Source organism: Leiobunum rupestre, chromosome 9 (genome assembly GCF_980474605.1).
Source record: "Leiobunum rupestre chromosome 9, qqLeiRupe1.1.hap1, whole genome shotgun sequence".
In the NCBI taxonomy this organism is placed as follows: Eukaryota; Metazoa; Arthropoda; class Arachnida; order Opiliones; family Sclerosomatidae; genus Leiobunum; species Leiobunum rupestre.
The window spans coordinates 3,136,788-3,159,060 of NC_143392.1; the positions used below are offsets into that span (position 1 = coordinate 3,136,788).

The 22,273-nt window shown below is 40.3% G+C and overlaps 1 protein-coding gene across 1 annotated transcript; it reads right to left on the reverse strand.

Moving 5' to 3' along the window:
- Positions 1–8,535: 8,535 nt before the first annotated feature.
- Positions 8,536–11,737, reverse strand: LOC149926308 (putative inhibitor of apoptosis). Its single transcript, XM_090157659.1, has 2 exons — positions 11,278–11,737; positions 8,536–8,660 (listed from the first exon to the last, which is right to left on the reverse strand). Exons 1-2 carry the CDS (start codon positions 11,735–11,737, stop codon positions 8,536–8,538), a joined length of 585 nt encoding a protein of 194 aa, XP_090013785.1.
- Between the last annotated feature and the right edge of the window lie 10,536 nt (positions 11,738–22,273).

A 22,273-nucleotide genomic window follows, 5' to 3' on the forward strand; every position in this document is an offset into this window, starting at 1 on the left:
CAAGGTTCTATGTGGGCTATCTTCTGATGGTCTTGGTTTATTTTTAATGGGGCTTATGGAAAGTTTTTAAATGGGGAAGGGTTTCTTTATAGCTTGTTTTCTATAATGAGAGACATGGTTGGTGGCGGTTCTATCTGGGGTCCGTTGGTTGTGGTATTAATTGCTGGGGCAATATTACGGTTGATGGTTGGGGATATCGGGGTCGATCGACGGGTTGACTTAGAACATAGGTTTCTTTCGGGTTTGTCGTCATGGTTTGCGATGGTTCGGAGTTGTAGAGACAGGAGGTTACGGAGTTGTGGGATGGTGGAGGATGGTTTTCCATGGCGGCCCGGCTGGCACGTGGGCGGTGGAATTCGGGACGAATAGATTATTTGCCCTTCCTAGGGGGTTAGCCGGGGAGAGTTGGTGCGGTTGTCGTCGTCTGGGACTGAAGCGGGAAGCATAATGATGGTCTTCACCTGGCTCGTCTCGGGGCTGGTTCTGGTGGGTTGAGGAGGATTTCTGTCGGCGACGGGTTTACCTTGGCGGGCACTATCAAACTGGTAGTTGGAAACTCGAACCGGGGGCGGACGTCGGGCGGCAGTTCCGTCAGCTTCATTGGGGATCCAGAGAGCGGGATTTTTCGGTGATTTCTTATCACGTCGGTAACGTACATACTGGCGAATTTGTTTCTCTTCTTGGTTCTGGACGGGGTATCGCTGCGTTTTCTTTGTTCGGCTCTCCGAAGCAGGGTGGCCCGTGTAGGGGGTTCAGGCTTGGTAACACTACGGCTGGAGAAATAGGGGAACAGGGTCATTGGAGCTGTGGTCCGCTGAGGGGGGACGTGGTGCAATTGGAGGAACTACCCGGGTGGTCTCGGGGACCATGCTGTTGGGTTGAAGGGGTTTTGCGACAGGTTACCTTGATGGGCTTCATCATTACTTCTAATGGTTCTAAGCTGAAATCGAGGGGGGATTCTGGTCGGCAATTCCTTCATAGGGAATGTCAGGGGTGGAGTTCTGTCTTCTTGCGTATGTCTTTTCCGGTGGAGGCGGCCCGGGGTTTTCTCTGTCAAGGGTTTTTCTCCCGGTTGTTCTCAGGGGCGGAACTGATGTTGCGAAGGGGTTGGGCGGCGACGGGCTATCCTGGTAGGCACCCTCAACCTGGGGGTTGGAAGCTGAGGCCGGGAGACGTTGGGCTGTGGACCTTCGGGGGATTCAGGGAGTCCGGGGTGCGATCTTAGGGTATTGATTCCGTTGGTGACTTTCTGGTTAGTGTTTTTCTCTTTTCGGCTTTTGGGGTTTTGGTCGTTAAGTAAGGATGTTTCCTTGTTTCTGGTCCGGTAGGTGTATCAGGATCCTGGGGACTCGGTTTCGGATGGCTACAACGGGAGGGGACGTACTCCTTTTGGACGACTCGGATGATTACGATTCAGGGGGTGAAGCGTCGCCAGGGTTGTTGGATATTCAGGATGGTCAGGGGGTCAGGAGCTGGAGCGAAATCTTCATGGAGGAAATTATGGGTGCATCTGCGGCTGTTGGCGGGGATGCAGAGGTTTGGAGTTCATCTTCAGCGGTTCCAGTCAGCTCGGTGTCAACGACTGCGGCCTCGTCTCCGGCAGTTTCAATCGCTTTGGCATCGGTGATGGAATCTACATCTTCGACGGTTCCGGTCAGCTCGGCATCGGAAACTCCGATCTTGTCTATGGCCGCTCCAGTCAGTTTAGCATCAGTGGTGGTGCCTTCGCCTTCGGCGGATCTGGTGGGCTCAGCGTCGGCGACGGCGTTTTCATCGTTGGCTCCGGCGGAAGGTTCATCGGGCTCCTCCCTGGCTATGGGGGTGGAGAGTTCGTCGGGTGTTCCGGTGGACATGGTGGGGCCGTATTTTGATGGATTTGGCTACGTCTCTCAAATAACGAAGCGGTTAGCTCTTCCTGTGAACATTTCTTTTGATCGGTTGGTCGAGGTGCGTCCCGAGTGTTTTCCTGGGGAATTTTTAGGGTGCGTGTCGAATCTGGCATTGCCTGCTAATCTTCCGATCGCGGTGGATCGTTTAGTGATGAACTCTCGGGTTTGGGTAGTTGTGGGGGTTCCTCCTCGAAATGCGTTGGATGGTCGTGTGGAAAATTTGGTGGCTACAATGGAAACAATCCTGCGGTTCCGTAAGGTTGTAGGGATCGGGGCTTGCGGGCTTGATCGTGAGATAGGGAGAGCGGTTCCTTTTGTTACTCAGCGGGCGGTCTTCGTGGCTCAGTTGTCGTTGGCAGTGAAGTATGGGTATCCTGTGGTGGTGCAGTGTCGTCGGGCATATTCCGAGGTCTTCCGTACCCTGAAGGACGTGGTTCCAAGGAGCCAATTCATCCTGATGCACAATTTTGGGGGTAGTTGCTGGGATATCGATCCATTTTTGGCGTATTTTCCGAACCTGTGGTTGGGTTTTGGGCCGTTGGCCACCTTTCCTTCTACGGGTCCGGCTCGTTCGGTGTTCAAGTCGGTTTCGGAGGATAGGATAATTGTGGAATCTGCAGCCCCACTGTTTGTTCCGGCAGGGTTACCGGGTGAATATTGGACGGGGGTACCTATCCCTTTACCGGGGGTCACTCATTTCCTGGTGTCTCGGTTGGCGGTCGTACGGGGCTGCGCGGTGGGGCCTTTGGCGCGGGCTCTGGTCGAAAATGTTCAGCGGCTGTACGGACTACATTTGGGGGTGTAGCCTGGTTTTTTGTGGATTAGAAATACTGTTCTTTGGAGAGTTGATTGTTTTTGTGTATCCTTTGATTTTTTTTTTTTTCGAGGTTTCCCATTTTGAGGGGGGGGGGAGATGTAACGGGGAGCCTATATGGGAAACCTCGGTAGGCCTTTTTCCCCCCTTTTTTCCTAGGTTTTCTGACAGCTGGCCAAGGTCTTATCGGGTGGCCAACGGCGCGATCTTTTCTGTGTATATAAACAGCGAGAAGAAGGAGACGGGAGATCACTTCGGGATTAGAAATCAATATTGTAACTTGGTATCCTGTGAATAAAACTGTTTCTTTTTTTTAAACTCATAAGCGAACTCTTTGTTGAAACTCAGCACACCCTTGCTCGAACACTGGAATACTCGTCTTTGAATAGGAGGTAGTATTTCTTCCCTTTCATGGACGGCGTTGGTGATGGTCCCCAGAGATCTGAATGGATCCTTTTACCTGGTTTCGTGGCTTTCTCCAAACGAGTGCCGAAACTGTGCCTAGTCATCTTGCCGTAGACGCACCCTTCACAGAGCTTGTCAGACGTCTGGTTTAGAACTTCGTATCCGAGTCTCCGTAACGTCGCTGCTACATGCCGTTTATCCTGATGACCCATGCGTTCATGCCAGACTTGGAGATCTGCTTTCCGGTCATTTCTCGGATCTGCTGCGATGTGAGCGGAGCATGATGGCTGCATGACTTTAATATCCAGACGATACAGACTCTCGACCTTGCCAGGTACACAAAGGTTCCTTTTGCCTCCGACAACTTCATAGAGACCGCAAGAATTTGCTGTGACCTTGAACTCCAGATTGTTGTTTCTTTTCATTGCCCTATACCTTTAGAGTATTTTTGATATCTAGTGATGTATAAAATTTTTAATTTATTGCGGAAAAATGCGAGCGGGACATATACGCAGCCGTGGCCAATGTTGATGATAGTGTATGAGTAAAAATGGGAAACGAGCCTGCGACAATGGATTTAGGAGACGAATTTTTAAATTTGAAAATGAAAGTAAAGTAAACAAGGACGGCAAAGTTGCTATCATTGCTCAGTATTTAGGTAACGAGGCATTGTGGGTTCCACAGGCTCATAGAAACGCGAAAAATCCATGCTATCCTTATGTAAGAACCCGCGACTCAGTCAAGGACGTTATTAAAGACAAAGTAACTAAAAATGTAGAGCCCTTGAAAGTTTATTAAGATACTCTAGCTGAAACAGAGAAATCCGTAGACGAACAGCGAGTCAGCGATCCGAAAGGGCTGGTGCCTACTGTTGTTGAGTAAGAAGACACTGGGGTTCGCAATACTAGACAGGTTGGGAATTTTAAAGCCGCTCATAGACGGAAAAGCGTTATAAGCAGCGATAGCGTACTTAACGTAGCTTCTTTAGGGCATACTTCCTTATAAGGAATAATAACAAAGGCAGATTATTGCCCCGAATTGAACGTGGTATGGGCTCATCCAGAAGCATTTACCTTAGCTAATCGCCTTCTGAAAGCTTATTTTTCAGATAGATCGCTTAAACAGTGTATTACGTATGACACTACCTTCAATTTAGGCGATTGCTATATATCAGTAATCATGATGAAAAATACTTAGTCGTATGCAAGTAGTGAAATAAATGCAAATAAAACGCGCGCCTCTATTTATAGTCACACAATCCCTTAGCGGGATGCTTAGGAACCTCCATTTTCTAACGTTTCTTATTTATAACGGTTTTGTAACAATTTTTACGTAGTCTACTAACGTATGTGTTACGGGTGTTGTTGATAATTACAAATCAATGTAGAATTTTCCTCAAGAAAAAATTCAATACACGAAGTGAACCTCGAGCTATCGAAATAGTAAATCAAATATTTTGGTTAAGATTACCACTTTTTTACGGGTATAAAAAGCGCGATTTTTTCATGTTTTATCACATTTGGTTCCTGAACTACAATGTAAGTTGTAAAACGTCTTAATACGAACCTTTTCAAAAAATTTCAAAATTTAGGGCCTCCAACACTACGGCAGAGTTTATTAAAATAGTGAAGGGGTGAGGACGCGGAAGTAATGTACTTTTGATAATTATTAAATTATAGGACAAAACACGGACCGAGGACCTCTTCGTAGTAATTATTTCTAACAATAGGACCCGACACGTTGCCACCACCCTCCCCGCCTTCGGACTCCCCAACGCCCTCGGACTCTCTCACAATTCCATATCGGGAGATTATCATCAACCCGTCATTGTCGACGCAGATACAAGTGCTGGACTTGAGGGAAGGTAATTCGTTAAATATATTTTAATACGTATTAAATTATAATATCAATTTTTTCTAGCGCCGTTGATCAAAATCATCGTGGAAGGGGGTAATATATTCAATAAATTTTATGATATTAGAAACTAATTTATATAATTTTAGGTGGCGCCCTTAAATTATTTATATTTATTTTTGTCCCTTTCTTAACTTCAGCTTAACGTACATAAAAAACGTACCTTTCCTAACGTGTAATTATAAAGGTACAAACTTTACCCAAAATGAATAAAACTTTTCATATTTAAGTTCTTGTGAGTCAAGAATGGTCAAGAAAACCAGATCAAAACGAACTTAAGTACTTTTTGGCTTAATTAATTCAACATTTCTATCTTTGTTTGAGTGTATATTTTTGATAATTAATTACCGATATACCCTATTTCCGGCCCATCTATGAACTGTTCCCCTAAAACCGGCAGTCCGTGGTGAGTTACATTTTTCGACCCCGTAGATTCTCTTTTGAAGACCTGTTTGCATGACTCTGGTTTAATGAGTTGGTATATCTTTAGTAATTAGTTCTATAAATCCGTCCTTAATCTCATTATTATTAGAATATTTCCGTCCTGGTTGTAGTTTAGCCCTCCATAGTTAACTAAACTAGTTTTCAATCTTATAGCGGCCATCCCGCACCCTTAAGTCTTAACGCTGACCGTAAGGCCTCAGAGATAAGTGGGTTTGTATACCGATAAGGGGTGATCTCTAAATGTTATTTTGATATAAACCCTTTTTCGTTTTTGGCTGGGGTTTTTAATAATAATATATACATTATCAGCTTCGCTTTAATACAAGAGGGTGAATACCTGCTCAACCCGCAGGGTTTGGAGGCTGCTGCTGAAGCGGGTAGCTGGAGTCGCTCTTCTTCGGAAAGTGAAGGATGTTATCCGGACCAACAATTCCAGCCACCCGCCGACGTAATCCCTACCGCCGGACCTGGTTTCGTCATTGACGGGGATGGGTAAGCTAGAATTTATACCTAAATATTGATCAAAATATATTCCGTATTTTAAATTATATATTTGTTTAGTCTCATCAGAGACGTTTCGGCCCTCTTTGAGGCCCGGGCGTTCCTGACTGTGACGACCTCTCCGTCATTGGCGATGTCGGCGGTTCAGCCCGACAGCGACCTACAAACCCTGCGGGTTTTATTAGACCTCATTTTTCGTAACCGAGTGTTATAACAATAAAATGCTTTATCTTATACCTTGTCTCTTTTTTTATATAATTCTATTATTAGACACCCCATATCCGGAGGTAATCCCCGTAGAGCCGGTCGACTTAGACCAAATTGACCCTAGGCTCCGGTTATTCTCGCTTATAACGTACGCATATATTTTTTTACAAAAAACGCCGTGTTGCTCAGTCTTTTTTTTCTAAAAAGGAACCTCATGGGAACAGACCACCAACCCAGTCTCGAAGTCGTGGCATTCACTCAAAGGTAATTTTAAGTTATTTCATACGATTTAAATTTACGTCATACAACCCTCCACACCTTTTTTTTTAGACTTTCTCTCGAAATAAGCGAGTTGTGTCGGTGGAACGTTGGAGCAGCGAGGAGCAGTCCCAAGCTGTATACGACACAGAGGGGCTGTTCCACGACATGCTCCAACAACTACTCATCGACAGCCTCTAATTATTGTATATATTTTTTTCATTTCTCGTTTGTATTTTTCATTTGTTAATAAGTCCTTTCTATATATTAGTTATTTGTCACAATTGCTTTTTGTATATTTTAGTTATTTGTTTATTTTAATACTTTGTATGCCATTTGGTTTTTTTTTATAAAATATATAAAGTTTAAATCCGTTTTTTTGTTTATTGATAAATTTAGTTTAAAGATAACTTCCGGTATGGAAAGTTCTATCCCCGCCTCTCCCGTTAGTCGGCTTATCGCTAACAATCCTAAAAATGCATTACTAATCGCGTTGATTTTACTTTTAATGGGACTTGTAGAATTTCTATATCTTTGGTTTACCAATATGGCCCTCGCTATACACATAACACCGCATAATTTAACTAATCGCGTGAGTCATTGAGTCAACCCATTACGTCATCAAATTATTATCTATATATAAGGCATTCACCCCCGTCATCCATCGGCAGTACACTACAACCCGTTTCTCGAGCATCATGTCTAAACGAAGCTGTGTAGATAACGTTCCAGCGCCTACTAAAATGTCTAAATTGGACCCGACTCAGCGGAAAGTTAATCCTCGGTATTCACTTTCATCCGAGCTTTTCGTTACTACGGGGTTCACGTCTGAACTCGATATATCTGTAGCTCTATGCAATAAAATCACACACCAGGTCTTTGAAATTTCTTCGCGCGCCTGGGATGATTTATACGGCCACTGGGAGTCTCGAGCTTGCCAAAATTGGGGGTCGTACTTTTGAACTTTTAGCTAGTAAAGGGAACGTTACTCTTTTGGCGTATAAAAGTTTCGGGAAAAAAGAGGAATTCCAACTTGGCGAAGCGGGTATCCTAGCTTTAAATTTATGTATCCACGCCATCGACAAACATTTGACTGAAATTGAGAAGGAGAGGCCCTGTATTGAAGCGATGTTCGAAGTTCTCAAACTTCACGTTCAACGCGTTGCCGGCTACCCTGACAGCGAACATTTTGAAGAGATCCATTTCGGCCAAGGAGATTCTGATATATTTCCAGACGTAATGCGTAAATTTGGTTGTTATTCGAGTCCATTTACCATTATAAGCGACTATACTAATCTAATTGAGAGGCGTAACCTGACATCTGCTCTTCAAGCGTATAACTTGTTCTTCTTGTGTTTTACTCAGTTACCTAGTCTGGTGTATTATCAAAATTAAAAATAAAAAAAATATATGTCTTGTTATTCAACTAATATTAGGCAATTGAACGCGGGTCGTGAAAGAGACTTATTCCTACGAAAAAAGAGCGAGCAACATTCTTGGCTTGCTATTGTCGGAAAAAAAGAGGGGGACCCCTGGGGCGTAGAAGTCAGCGGCTTGAACGGTCATTGTAAGTATCCATAAAAGGACGGGTGGTGAACGAGGCTCTGAAAAAACGCCGGAGTCAAAAAAAGGCGAGGTTAAGTATCTATGAAAATCGCTCCATAATTTTGGATCTATAAATTCGGTGGCTCTATAAAAATCGCTCCATAATTTTGCTTATCTATAAAAAATGTGAGACCTTATCTATAATTCTGGTTATCTATAAAATCGCTCTATAATCTTGCTTATCCTTGGCCAGGCCTATTTCTCTCGCTTATACCGCCTTAAACGGCGTAAAATTCGGTTACGTGAAATGCCTTGCGGCATATAAACTCTGCCTGTTATTTTCCGTCACAACGGCGGGGAATCAAATCCCTTATTCATTCCAAGTAGCGTTATGGATTCCGGTTACGACTTATATAACTGGCTAATTTCTTTGTAAATGGGGCAAATAACACAATTTATAATTGTAACAATCTTCTTTGCAAAAGTACCGCGTCAGCTTTTTTTTTTAAATAATTCGACTTTTGATTGGTTTTGAAAACTGATTCTGAACGTTTTCTCTTATAAGGGACACTTGCTATTATTAAATAATTGAGGCTGTTCTATGTTAAATTCTGGTTTAAGTTTTGTTACCATATCTTCCAATTTGGTGACCAATTGCTCCGGAGTGTCCTTGAGACCACGGTCTATAAAGCCATCAATTAGGGGATACGCAAAAAGTGGCTCGGTAAAGTTGGCACCCCCTATTTTTCTTTACTCGAATTAACCATCTTATATTATGGCACCCAATATGCACCATAACGCACCATCAAAGACACGTTACGCACCCCCTGGGAACCGAAGGAAATTTACAATATAAAAGGGGTGCCAACTTTATCTCAACACCCCCACTTCAACTTTTGTGGAAAAGACATGCACCAATCAATCGCGCGTTTTTCGCACCGTATTGGTTTTAGATTTATTCAAATATTACAGTGGGGGGGCCAGATTTACTTCAGCACCCCCATATGCCTAGCGCCCTATAAAGATGACCAATCAAATGACCAATCAATCGCACCCATTACGCACCATTATGCACCGTACGCTTTTAATTACGCACCATACTAGTTCATGAATTATTTTTAATTTTAGGATTATTTAAATATAAATTGGAACTGTGGGGGTGCCAGATTTACTTCAGCACCCCCATATACCTAGCGCCCTATAAAGATTACCAATCAATCGCACCCATTACGCACCATTATGCACCGTACGCTTTTAATTACGCACCATACTAGTTCATGAATTACGTTCATTTTTAATTTTAGGATTATTTAAATATAAATTGGAACTGTGGGGGTGCCAGATTTACTTCAGCACCCCCATATACCTAGCGCCCTATAAAAATGACCAATCAATCGCACGCATTACGCACCATTATCAGCGTTTTTCGCACCGTATTGGTTTTAGATTTATTCAAATATTACAGTGGGGGTGCCAGATTTACTTCAGCACCCCCATATGCCTAGCGCCCTATAAAGATGACCAATCAATCGCACGCCGTGGATCTATCGTTAGATAGTTGTAAAAGTTGTTGTAGTTAGGTATTGTTTCCTGCTAACTAATCATACTAGTTTTGTCCCGCTGGAGTTGGGCAAAGGGGGGAATTTTCGGCCCCCAAATGGAAACCAACGACGCGTAATCTAAAATGAGATTTTTCTTCAACAACTCATTGGAACTGCTTTATTTTCCAAAGAAGCGCGCATTCCTCGCTTTTCATTACAACAGAGTTTGGCGACGACTTCGGGAGACACTCCCGCAAAGAGGAAAATTATTTGGGTAGCGTCGCCAACCTGTAAGACAATTATCGTTTTGTAGGATAATTTGACATTCCCTACAACGTACGATACCATTTGAAGTGTCCCACGTTAACTTTAAGCTTTCGATGTGCATCTAATATTACGGCCTTGGCCGTCTTGTTAATTTTAGGATTATTTAATAATAAAGGAGGTCAAAAATTTTTACGTTTAATTTTTTAATAATATTGAATAACTCAAAAATAACGAAAACAAAGTTTCTAAACTTTTGACAATTATATGGCTGGGGGCAAAGGGCTTTTCGCGCCCTAATAATATTTAGAACCTCAGAAATACCCTTTTCACTATCTCCGCTTCTTCTAAGAAGTGACTTTGCTTACTTTATATCAAAAGTAAAATTTTTCCTGTTGGGATTCTTGAAAGTTGGTAGACATAGTTTGAGTCGTTCTTTATTTAATTGGGGTAAGGTTAAGGCAAACTATTGTTGGATTTAACGTGCGCATCCGACTTTACACTTCAACGAGTTTTTTTGCGCGAATATAATTTGGCATCTTGTTTTTCACAAGTTGGCCCATTACCAAAGAAATCTATGAAGTATTTAAAGGTTTTGTTTCTTATCTCCAAAAATTGAAACCCAAAGCTTCTCACGTGCTCTTGCTAATTAGAGTTGTTCCGGTTTTTTGGTACGTAACGCAATACAATTTACGGAGGAAAGACTGTTTCCCCGATTTCGTGTATACGTGATATCGGCTTTGGACTTTGTCCATGGAAACAGTAAAGAGGGATTTTTTTTTGGTCTTCTAGGAAAAGTTCATGTGGACGGTAGGTAGGGTCCATAGTTGTACATTTATTCTTTCGACGTGAAATTTTAAAACAGGCTAGTTGGAATAGACATGATCTCAGAGAAGGTTTAATTACATTTTAAGCTTAAAAAAAGTGTGGAACCAAAATGGCTCCCAAAGCTAGAACGAAAGAAGACACAGAAAATATATATCATCATAATAGCGTTAGAGAAATAGGCCTGGCCATAGATAAGCAAGATTATAGAGCGATTTTATAGATAACCAGAATTAAAGATAAGGTCTCACATTTTTTATAGAGCCACCGAATTTATAGATCCAAAATTATGGAGCGATTTTTATAGACCCACCGAATTTATAGATCCAAAATTATGGAGCCCTATAACTTCACCTCATTTTATGGATACCTCCACTTACCTATCTTTTTTTACCTAAAATGTATTGGAAAAAAATAACGAAACGAATATTATACTAAATAATTTTTTATTACACTTTTCTGTACATGTTTTAATAAAATAGGCTGTAAAATATTATTAATTAGGGAGATTCTTCTTTTAAAATGGAAATTATTTAATAAGGAATAGTTAGTTCGATCTTCTACATCGAGGAAAAAGAAAGTTACGGGAACGAGGTCAAATTTTACGCGATGTTGAGCATGAATGATTTTAAAAAGACGTTCCCGCAATAATAGTTTTTTGCAAATTTGCAATCGGGAAATAGTCTCCCGTGTTCCAGAAAGGCATCGTCTTCCGCACCCCAATCTTCGATCTCACCACCGCAGAAAAAACACTTCACGCAGTCCGTAAAGTTGGTGTAGAAAAAACCCGCGTTGGTGAGTTCCATGTGGAACGGCTTCTCTAGCGGGAAACTGGTGAAAGTCTTCAACCGCTCGTCCGCATACCTCATAGGGCCTAGTTGGGCATCGTAGGTCTCCTGAAGCTTCGCGAACTCGAGCTTGGCGTACTCGCACTCGGGGAACAAGGCGGTGGGGCAATGTAAGGGGTTAGATCCCAGCTCCCAATCCCGCAGCAGACCGTCGCACCAGAAGCAGATAGTGATATCCTTATGCCCGATAAAGAAGAAGCCCGCCTGAGCCAGTTCGAGAGTGTCCATATATTCCGCTGGGAACTTTTTAAAACTAGCGACTCGTTTCGCCAGGGTATTCATTTTTTTAGAGGAAGTTAAAAATTTAGTCTGACACCTTCGTAAACTAGCGATCGAATGATTCCTACCGAACTAAAATCCCGGGGGAGAAAATCTCTAACTAGGGGGGAGAGAGACCCCGAATGAAGGAATTTCTCAAACCGTGAGAAAGTTAGGGAAAAGAGAGATTCCCACGGCCTCCAAAACCTATTATCCAATTGTGCAAAAATTTTTAGTCTCCAGTCGTTTCCGTTTATCACCCTCTAAAATGTCAACCACCTCTTTTAAAAAACAGTATACTATGGCTTTCTCGGCAGTCGAAGAATAAGGTGGCTGGTTATTTTCTACAATATCCTCGTCAGCTATAAAATGAACTACGTTTCCACATTCTTCCCCTAATAGAAATTTACAATGGGGGAAATATTTCCAATGCTCACCGAAAGGACTATCGCCTTTTTCCCAAGCCATAAGTTCACCCTCACACGCGAAGCATTTAACAGAATCTTTATAATTTAAATAATAAAACCCAGACCGAGCTAAGGCTCTACCATCTACGATATTAACAGGGAATCCCTTGTTAAACGAGCGAATTCTCTCAAGCTCATGGCGCATAGGATTTCTTTCGGCAGTGTTAGGACGGGAACATTCCCCGTATTCTCGTCATTTACGAATTAACATAAGCGATTCTGCTCGATATGTTTCAGCAACGGGACGTCATTAGTCATCCACCCCTTGACGACCCTCTCGCAAGAGAAGCACATGACGTTATCAGTGTGCCCGGTGTAGAAAAAAAACAGCTTTCGCTAGCTCCCTCGGTACTAGACGTTTAAAAAAACGAGTTTAGGCGTGTATGTTGAATAAGAAAACATAAATTCGAACGAAACATTTATTAACACAAAGGAAGATATTACAAAAAATTATAACAGTGAATATAAGAAAAATGATACGAAATGAAAATACGCGCGCGAATTGAGAAAATTACGTAATGGTTTTTTAAAAACATAAGAGTTCGAAAAATAATTAATTGTTTTTTATAAAGAAAGGTTTTAAAAGAATCCTTCGTCTTCCTCGAAGAGCGGCGAGGGAGCCGTCTGGTGATGGGTCTCCAACCACTTGGCAAAGCGGCAGGCCTTCTCCCGCGCACAGAGAAGCGTCGGGCTCCCTCGTCGATGAAATCGACACCGATAGTTCTGGCCGATGCTGATGTCCTTGGCCTTGGGGCAACCGATTTCCCCGAGTTCGATCACCTCTTGGGGGATGAGTTTCCTGAGGACGTGACATTTCTCCTCTCCCTTGCAGTAAACGAATTCGGAGTCCTCGGTTAAGGCCTTGAGCCGATGTTGTAGCTCGATGTAAGGGGTATCGCCGTGATTCCAGAGGTAACCGTTGATATGGGTAAAGACCCATTGATTTTGCCGGGCTACGTGGTGAGAAAGACCGCTACCGTGGTACGGAGGTTTAACGAATAAACTTTTAACTAGGGGAAACTCCCCGACGAACGCGACGGCAACTTCTTTAACGACCGGTTCGTATTTCGCGCCGAGTAAGAATTCAAAATCGACAACTACCAGCGGTCTTTCCATGATGTTTCTGTTGGCTGATACCCCCTCTGACTCAAGGTAAGTTAAATCCGCTTCTTAAATAGGGTCTCCACGCGATTGTCATTACTCCATTGGTTCCTCGTGAACCTATCAGCGAAGGAGGTCAAACTCCGCCCCCTATAGCGATGTTCCAGATAGAGCACGCAGTATTGTCCGCAAACTTTGCTTCCCACGGCTTGTAGACGACGTCTATTGTAGAGTATTTTCGAGGAATTTTTTCTCAGGAACTTTTTTATCGTGGAGAGGGTCACCGGACGACCCGCCGAGTCAAAGTACCCGGCCCTCCTGAAAGCGTCTAGGTAAATAGCTACCCAATGAGTCCCGGGCCCGTCGTGAGGATCGAGGTTAACGACCAGGGAGGCGGGGAAGGAAGGGATATATTCGGGGAGTCTATCGGAAGCAAAGGCACCTTGATACCCGGGTAAATGCCCGAGGATCTCGTTTATTTCTAATGTGTTCATTTTAATAATCAATCACCACGTTGCGGTCTTTGTCTATTTGCATTAAACTATGAAATTCCCCGTAAATAACGACCGAAACCGATTCCGTGAGCGGGGTTTCGAATCCCAACTCGATACGTAACTATCCCCGTCTTACGGGGTTCCAATGAGAGTTGTCACTTGCGCAAAGATCAGGCGTGATATCAAAGGCATATAGAGTATAACCCCTCGGATATTCTGAGTGCGATATATTATTCCCATCATCTTTAAAATGTATATTAGTCCCCGTAAACAAGGTGTAATATTCACGGGCAAATTGATTCTGGGAAAACTTGGGCTGGAGAGGTTTGCTCGGAACCGCGTCCGAATCAACGTAGAGAGATAAGAAATTTAACCCGAATGGTTGAAAGTTATAAGGATTTTTATGAAAATCGCCCGCGCAAGCCGTAAGCGAGACTAGGCCGATTATAACGCGTTGAGGGAGCGGTCCCAGCCACACATTGTCGAGACTCGTATTTGAAACGCCGGTGAGCAGTACGTGGCTTTTCACTTCGGTTCGGGTAAAGGGGTACTTCGCTGTGGCGCCTAAGAGAGCGTTTTCGTGAGCCAGAATGATTTGTGGACTTATCTTGCATTTCCGTATTTCCAAAGTAGCGTCCGTTATAGCGATCTTAAAATTTCCCACGTTTAACGAGGGGTCTCCCATAAGGACGAAGGCCGTTTTACTCCTAGAAAGTCGAACTTTAATTTCCACCCCGCTTAGAAGGTATTTCGGAATGTTGAAAAGGTCGGCGTATATTGCCCCTACTAAGGAAATTTCCTTAGGGATATAGACCATTTCGGTTTCGTCGGGGAAAATATCCGTTCTTAAACAGAAGTCATCGGGGCACTCCTGCCTATTGTCGATAAGAATATAGCCGTGAGGGCGTTTGGTCGCGTCGAGATAGGCCTCGATAGCGAACCGGTAATTGGCGCCTCTAAGTTGACGGAATAATATAGCGGGTTGAAGTTGATCACGAGGGTTTTTAAACAGAACAATGTAATTCGAGTTCAGCGAACAATCACGCGCATCCTTTGTTTTTGGGAAAATGTTCTGGGTTATAAATACGAAGCTTATATTACGGTGGTGAACGCCTTTCGTGAAGAAAGCCCCAATTTGACCATTGTTCGCGTTCATTAAATCGTCGGCGATGAGGAGAATGTGTTCGCCTTCTTCACCGGGGTAATCATCGAGATTGGGGACTCCTTCTCGGAACACTACAGCGTCTTTTAAAGTGTCATAAAGTGTTTGCCACTCACTATAATGCCAAAATATTTTTGTCGGCGGAGGGGAAATCATTTCATCTTTATTTTTTATAATTCGCGCCATCAAAACGGACTTCCCGCTACCGCTCGGCCCGCTCAGAAGAGCGGAGAAAGGACCATACAGCGGTAACTTGCTTTTATTAAATGAGGTCTCTAAGTTAAACTACATCGATATTTAAGAAACAAACCGTTCGGGTAAAAAAAAAATATGAGTTTAGCGGTGTTCTTTACTTAATACTGATGCTGCCATTTTAAGTGGGACTTATCGTGTAATATGAGTTACATTTTAGGTTAAAAGTTTTAAAGCCATAACGACTTATCTTTTCGAATATGTTGGATAAAAAACAGTTAATAGCGAAACCTCGCGTATAAGGGTAATTAATCAATAATTCCTTTTACAGACATTCTATAAGCGGGTTATACCCGAATATTAGGATATGTTTTTCATTCTGAACTAGTCATTTTTTTTTAAATATTATTCTTTATAGCCGAACGGTAATGTTTCGAAATTATCGATAACGCGTAATTTATTGACAACTGGTCGATATTTTTTAACTTGATTTACAGTTACCACTGTATGTTCATTTAACCGACAAATATGGTGGGGGATTTCGATTTCTTTCTCGAGAGTGGGCGCGTCTACGTCGATTCCGAGCATCCCTTTCAACGAGTCCATAGAGATAGAATTTCTAGTGGAATAGTTCTGTCTGAGACCTTTAGCCTTAACAACCTCCTTAATTTCACCGGTATCGCGGTTGAGTACGCGGAAGGCGTAATTTTTCGGGCCGCCCGAGCAAAATTCAGTAATATGACAATTTGGACCAAATTCTGATAATTGGTCCGTCATATCCCCAAGAAAGGTTCCTTCCTGCACTAGCTTATTGCCATCACGTGATCTATAAATTAAACTGTCCGTATCGTGGTATAATATTCTATTCCCTAGAGCCTCTAGGTGACTATAGAGCCTCATTCGGGCAAAAGCGGTGGTATAACAGGCTAAAACTACGTTTACATGATCCAAAGCCGGATCGATTTCCTTGAGATGTTCCCATTTGACAAGCAACGTCTTATCGTTTATCGCCAAGACACTTTTCCTTTCGATATTCGGGTCGTTAAATAGTTTAAAGAATTGTTCTCGGTCCTTAATGATCTCAGTTTTTACGAGGTTATTCCGTTGTCCCCACTTACCGTAAAAACTATTTAACATTAACTTCGCGACGGCACGTTTACCGGGGTTTAACGCCTTCGTGGTCCTCGAAATCCGAGACGTATTTGTTTTTTTCGTCGGGGGTAGTGATCCCAGCTGGAAACCCCGAAGCCTCGGCCTTCATTTTGTACATGGTCTTGATGTAGTCCGAAAACAAGCCCCCCTCCTGGGTCTCCTTGTTATACTGCGTTGTTTGATAATGCCAAGCTTCGTACATTTCAATCACTTTGTAACCTCTGGAAACGGCTAGTTTCAGTTCGTCGGAAACGAATGTCCCCACGAATGCCCGCTCGGGATCGGAATGAGGACACCGTCCTTGAAATCTTAGACGTGCACATGTACCACATAAGACGAAAAGAAGTCGCGAATTACAGTGCATGGGTAGGACAGGGTGAAAAAGTTTAGGAGGGGCGAGAACGCGGCACTGAATTAACCCGTCCAGCGAATCGAGATCTCGTAAATCATCAGCGTCTAGTAAAACTTTCGGGTGACCGACGGGTATTTTATCTAGAAGGTTGACAGTCGGGTAAAGTGAAAGCATGTCGACGTTAAACGCGCGTTCATCGCCTTTGGCCTTGTAGTAAAGGACTGTCGCGTTAACTCTCCCTCCGAAAAACGCGTCTCGAGGATTCAAGGGTGAAATTCACATGGCCCGTACTTTTTCGAAAAACGCCCTAAGCTTGTTTCACACTCGACGGAAAATATGGTGGAAAGACGATAATAAACGCCGAGCTGAAAATTGATTCCCATTCGATATACCGCTTACGTTAAACTTTACGCTGCTAATTTTCCGTCGAGTGTGAAACCAGCTTTATCCTTCGCTTGACGGCGAATCTCGTAAAAATCACATTCCCAGATCTCTATAACGTTTTTCTTAAGTTTCCGGAGTTGAGCAACGACCCTGACTGTTTGTTGGTACCTGAGGTTGAACGTTTGTGAGGGATCTGACCATAGAGGTCTGTCTCTTCCCACTACTTGACAGCGAACGCACCCATGAAAATAGCAACCCTGGAACATGTAAACGTCATTTCCGTCAAGACCGTCCACTTTAAATTTACCTACCATAGCCTCCCGCCCCCGCATAGCTGACACTATTCTTATAGCCCTGCGTTTTTCTTCCCAGGCGAGCCATTCAAAAGCCGCGGTTGATTGTCGGTCCCTATTTCTCATCCCCCCGGGGGGAGTATCCCTATCGTGTCAGGAATGAGAAAGCGTTTCCTAAAGACGTAATTGCAGCCGCCCGGGAGCGTGATGGCAGCGCGGAAAGGGTCAGTGTCGCAGATTTCCATGAATTCACGTCTAAACGTCACGCATCCCAGTCGGAGTATATTGACATCCGCCGTGCAATACGAAATCGCGTCTTTTAGAAAGTCAAAGTGACCGCCCGCGGCTATTTGCTCCCCGTGCCATTTAAGAAGGGCCGCTCTTTCCTTTACCCCTAGATAGTTAGCTCCGTACGCTTCGAGGGGAGGAAATTTATCCCCCTTCTCGGTCGAATAATTAGTGGTTATGGGGTCAGCGGGATCGAAATTATTTTCGACAAAATTAAACAAAAGGTGAGGGAATCTACCCTTATCCATGGAAGGCCCTAGTCCAAACGTCTTCCTAAACGCGGCGAGTCCCATGGGAATGAACGAATAGGAATCGAGAAAATTGAAATTAAAACAGTTAAAGAAGATAATTTTAGTCCCGTTTACTATCACGAAGGGCACAAAGGTCTCGTCGATTGATAGAACGGCTTTGAAAACGAATTGGAGATCATAACATTTCGCGGCGTGGGCGAATAAGTAAATTTTTTTAATATCCGCTAGTAGAGAGTAACTAAAACTTAGCGCTTTTATTTCCAAGATGGCCGCCAAGATGGCCACCAAAACAACCCCCCACCCCCCCCAAATATTTTCAAAAACAAAAATTTTTGTCCTTGGAAAAATTAAAAAAAATATTTTAATTTAAATCTCAAATTTCACCTTGAAGATGATCTTTGACCTCGACGCCTGACACCTGTCCACAACCACTAAGCCTCGGTCTATCAAATCAACAAGTTTGGTCACGATCGGACAAGGTCGAACCGAGATATCGGCGGTAATATGTGACCCCAACCAAATACTTATGTTAATTTACTTTTGGTGTCATTTTTTTCGTTTTTTCGTTTTTTAGCGGTTTAAAATGCTAATTAGTTATTTGCGAGATGGGGAAACGAATTCGCGACCTTCGCTTTATACCCTTGGCGGTTTTGGCCCCACCCAAAATACTTTAAATAATTAAACTAATATAAATAAGTTTTTCATTTTTCGCAAATATTTTATTATTTTAAAACAATGCTATTTTAAGTAATCAAAAAAACACAATTAGTTATTGTAATATTTAATAACTATGATATTTCAATATATTTTTTATACACTTAACAACATATGAAACACTAACAATAAAACTAAAATCTAACAAAATTAATAATAAAGAATTAAAGAAGGTTGTATAAATAATTTGAAGGCTGAAAAATAAAAAAACACAAATGTTAAAAATATTTTAAGTGTATAAATAAAAATAATTATAATTACATCAATTCGTAGAAGATATTTTGCATCTTCGGTACAAAACGAGATGTCGGGTTGGAAATTCAGGCTAGAATTTATAAATATAAATAAATTAAGCTATTAAAAAACGAATATATATAAAAAATATTTACCACAAGAATTCTTTTTGTTGCTCTAACATCGCACGAATAAAAACACTGGTTTTGGTCTTAATCGCTTCGGAAGTATACAGTTCGAGAATGTGTGAATTAAAACAGATCGAATGTTGTACAGTGCCAACATGTTGAATTTGATCTAACACACGAAGTTCAGACTTTAAATTCTTGTGATTCCACCACGAAATTTGACGAGTATTACGAAGATTATACATTCTTACTACTCGAAGAGATAATAATTATAGATTTCTTTTGAGATTTTATAGTTTAAGCCTGACATATATTTTTAAAAAATTTAAAAATATTGTCTTTGGGAATAATTATTAATTTTTTAATACAACTAAGGTTAACTAATTATCCCTATCCTTCTTAAACAAGTTTTATAAATTAATAAAAACAATTATATTCAATTTTTAAAAACAACCTAGTACAAAATGTACTTATACATTTTTTCAGTTAATATACTAATCAATTACAAAAACAAACATAAAAGATTAAAGTTTAACAGATATTAGTATAAAAAAGTACATAGAGTACATGAAAAAAATCAGAAAGAATAATAAATAATCAATGGTTCGTTTGATATAGGCGATAGATTTTATCCCAGATGAAGTTTGTTGAAATCGGTTTTAAACAAGAAATTTTCAAGAAATGTTTTAAATAATCATTATAATAATAATAATAATAATAATAAATATAAAAAAACTAATATTAATTAAAAAAAACAAAAAGATATTTATATCAGACAATTAATTTAACCAAAAAATTTGATACCTGACAAAAAAGATAAGAATATCATTTCTTGAAAACTTATTGGATAAAAAGATGAAAACAAAGAATGTTTGCTATAGAAAAGAAATGTTAATAATCTCAGGTAGACTTTTAAGATTGCGGTTAGGCTCAAGGGTATATAGCGCAAGAGATGAAAAAAAAACCAGAAAGAATAATAAATAATTAATGGGTCGTTTGATATAGGCGGTTAGGCTCAAAAGTATATAGCGCAAGAGATGAAAAAAGAACTTTACACCAATCCCAACATTAAATTAATAAAGCTAGTTAAAAAAGAAAAAGTAGATTATGAAATATTAAAAACAACCTCCACCGCCTGAATTAAATTAATAAAGCTAGTTGATTTGGAAAACATATTTAAACACTTAAACTTTCTAAAATAAAAACATTTAAAATAAAAAATATAAAACATTTTAAAAATTAAAACCTTTCACCAAAATAAACAAATTAAAAAATAAAAACACAAAAAAGTCTTTAAATAAAAAAATTAAAATTTTATAAGGTTTGAGTCCTATTTCAAAAAATAAATAGTTTTAGTTTTTTAAAAAAATGAATAAATTATTGTAAATACCTTGAGTCGCAGTTGGAAAAGTTGCCGACGATCGTTTAAATTCGAATTCGGTCGAGATAATTTGCAACTAAATAAAAATATTTATTTTAATTATTGTAATTATTTTTTTAAAATTAGTATTCCTTACTCTAAAGTTGTAACTATTTTAACTTCTTGTCGATCCAAATCATTAATAAAAAATAGAACGATCATGCCTAATTCTAAACGGATGTTATATCTCGTTAGGCGAAAGTCAGTTGTAATAGATAAATGTTTTTTTCGAAAAAAGGAAACTTGTTGTAATTGAAAGAGTAATAAAAGGTCACGTTGAAGGCTCCTACGATTTTTGTGTTGACGGAACCATGGGATCTTATTTAAATTTTTATATAGGCGCATATGTTTTCCAATTAGGCGTAAAATTTCGTAAGAAAACCAGCCTTCAAGAGAGGATTGAGTGTGGAACAATAAGCCGTCAAACTCAAAAGCCTCGTGGGGACAGACAAAATTAACAGAATGAACGTCAAATAGACAAGAATTGTTATTGATTCTTCTAGAAAAAACCGAAGCGAAAACAGCTGGCGATAATTTGAAAGAATTTTTTATAAAGGGACAGGCAAAAACAATTTTTTTAAAGGGTTCTATTAATGCTTTACACTCAAGAAAGACAGTTCTCATACAGTAATTTTCAACTCTAATTGAAATATCGTTAATTTTAAAAAGGTTATAATTCCTAACTTTACGTAAAGCTAAATATTTTAGTGAAAAAGGGTTAATAGCGAGAGGATGAGTAATCTTACCAGAAACAGTCAAAACTTCGCGAGAGCCCATGGTTTATAAAAGGAATACGTTGAAAATCACGCTTTTATAAGAAAGATTTCAGAATATTTAATTTTTACATCCTGATTTTAACCTGTTTTAAAATCAAGTCAAAAGACAATTTTTTATCAAATACACCCTGCAGAAATATAATTTTATCCATTCGTTTAAATTTTATACCTCGCAGAAATATATTTCTTCCCATAGAATTTTAAAACATCTAACCCTGTAATTACCAAAATTCTTACATCCATAATCGATTTTTAAAGCAAAAATATTAAAACTCTTAGGGCGTTGTCTTTTTTTGTCACGAAAATTAAATATAAAGTCCTTCAAAAAAATAATAAATAATTTTATATTTTTATACATGTCTACATATTTAAATTGTTATTCACAAACAATTTTAAATACCTTTTACATACTGATAAATTATAACTGGGTTCTATCCTTGTAGTATTAATCACTTTAATATTCAAGGTTTTATATTTTGAAAAAAATTAATGAAAAAAATACATTTGGTATAAAAGGGCAAAATTTTCTATTGAATCATAACAGGCTAAAATGGCTTCCACAAGTAATAGTCAAATCTCCGAGAGTCAGGTAGTTTCAGTTTTCGATAGTCCTGAACAGGAGATGTTAATAGAGTCGGACGAATCGGATGGGGACTATATTCAAGAGGTTCGTCGCATGTCAAACATCGAACAAGTTGGAATCGAACAATCATCTTCCCCAAGATGAACTCTGGAAGGGTGATTATAAGAGGGTGAAATTCTTAGCTAACACCCTATCCATGGATGTTATTCGAATCATAAACTCAACAAACAGGCTGAAAAAATTAATTGAGCAGACGGAAGGAAAAATTGTTGTTCCACCCACGAAGGCAAGTTAAACTCATTAATTAATTATTCGTAATAGTAATTAGAATAATATTTTAGACCTGGAAACGAAATTAGAACATGGAAGACTCCGACGAATACGATTCGGACTCTCAATTAGACTTTTCATCGTTAAACAGTTTTAATTATAAAAAGTTTTATAAAATTAAAAAATTAAGCCGTGGAAATGTAAACAACTGGACATTGACCTAGAACTAATATACTTAAACGAAATCCCCACACATTTGTTTTTTACAGTATTTGAAAAGATTCTGTCCAAAATTATCA

Bases quoted from the DNA above. Each gene is read 5' to 3' on its own strand.
- LOC149926308 (XM_090157659.1), bottom strand. From the start codon at position 11,737: ATGAATACCCTGGCGAAACGAGTCGCTAGTTTTAAAAAGTTCCCAGCG. The intron at 8,661-11,277 runs GCAAATTTGCAA...ATGGCTTTATAG, and splicing joins CGGGAGACTATTTCCCGATT to ACCGTGGTCTCAAGGACACT.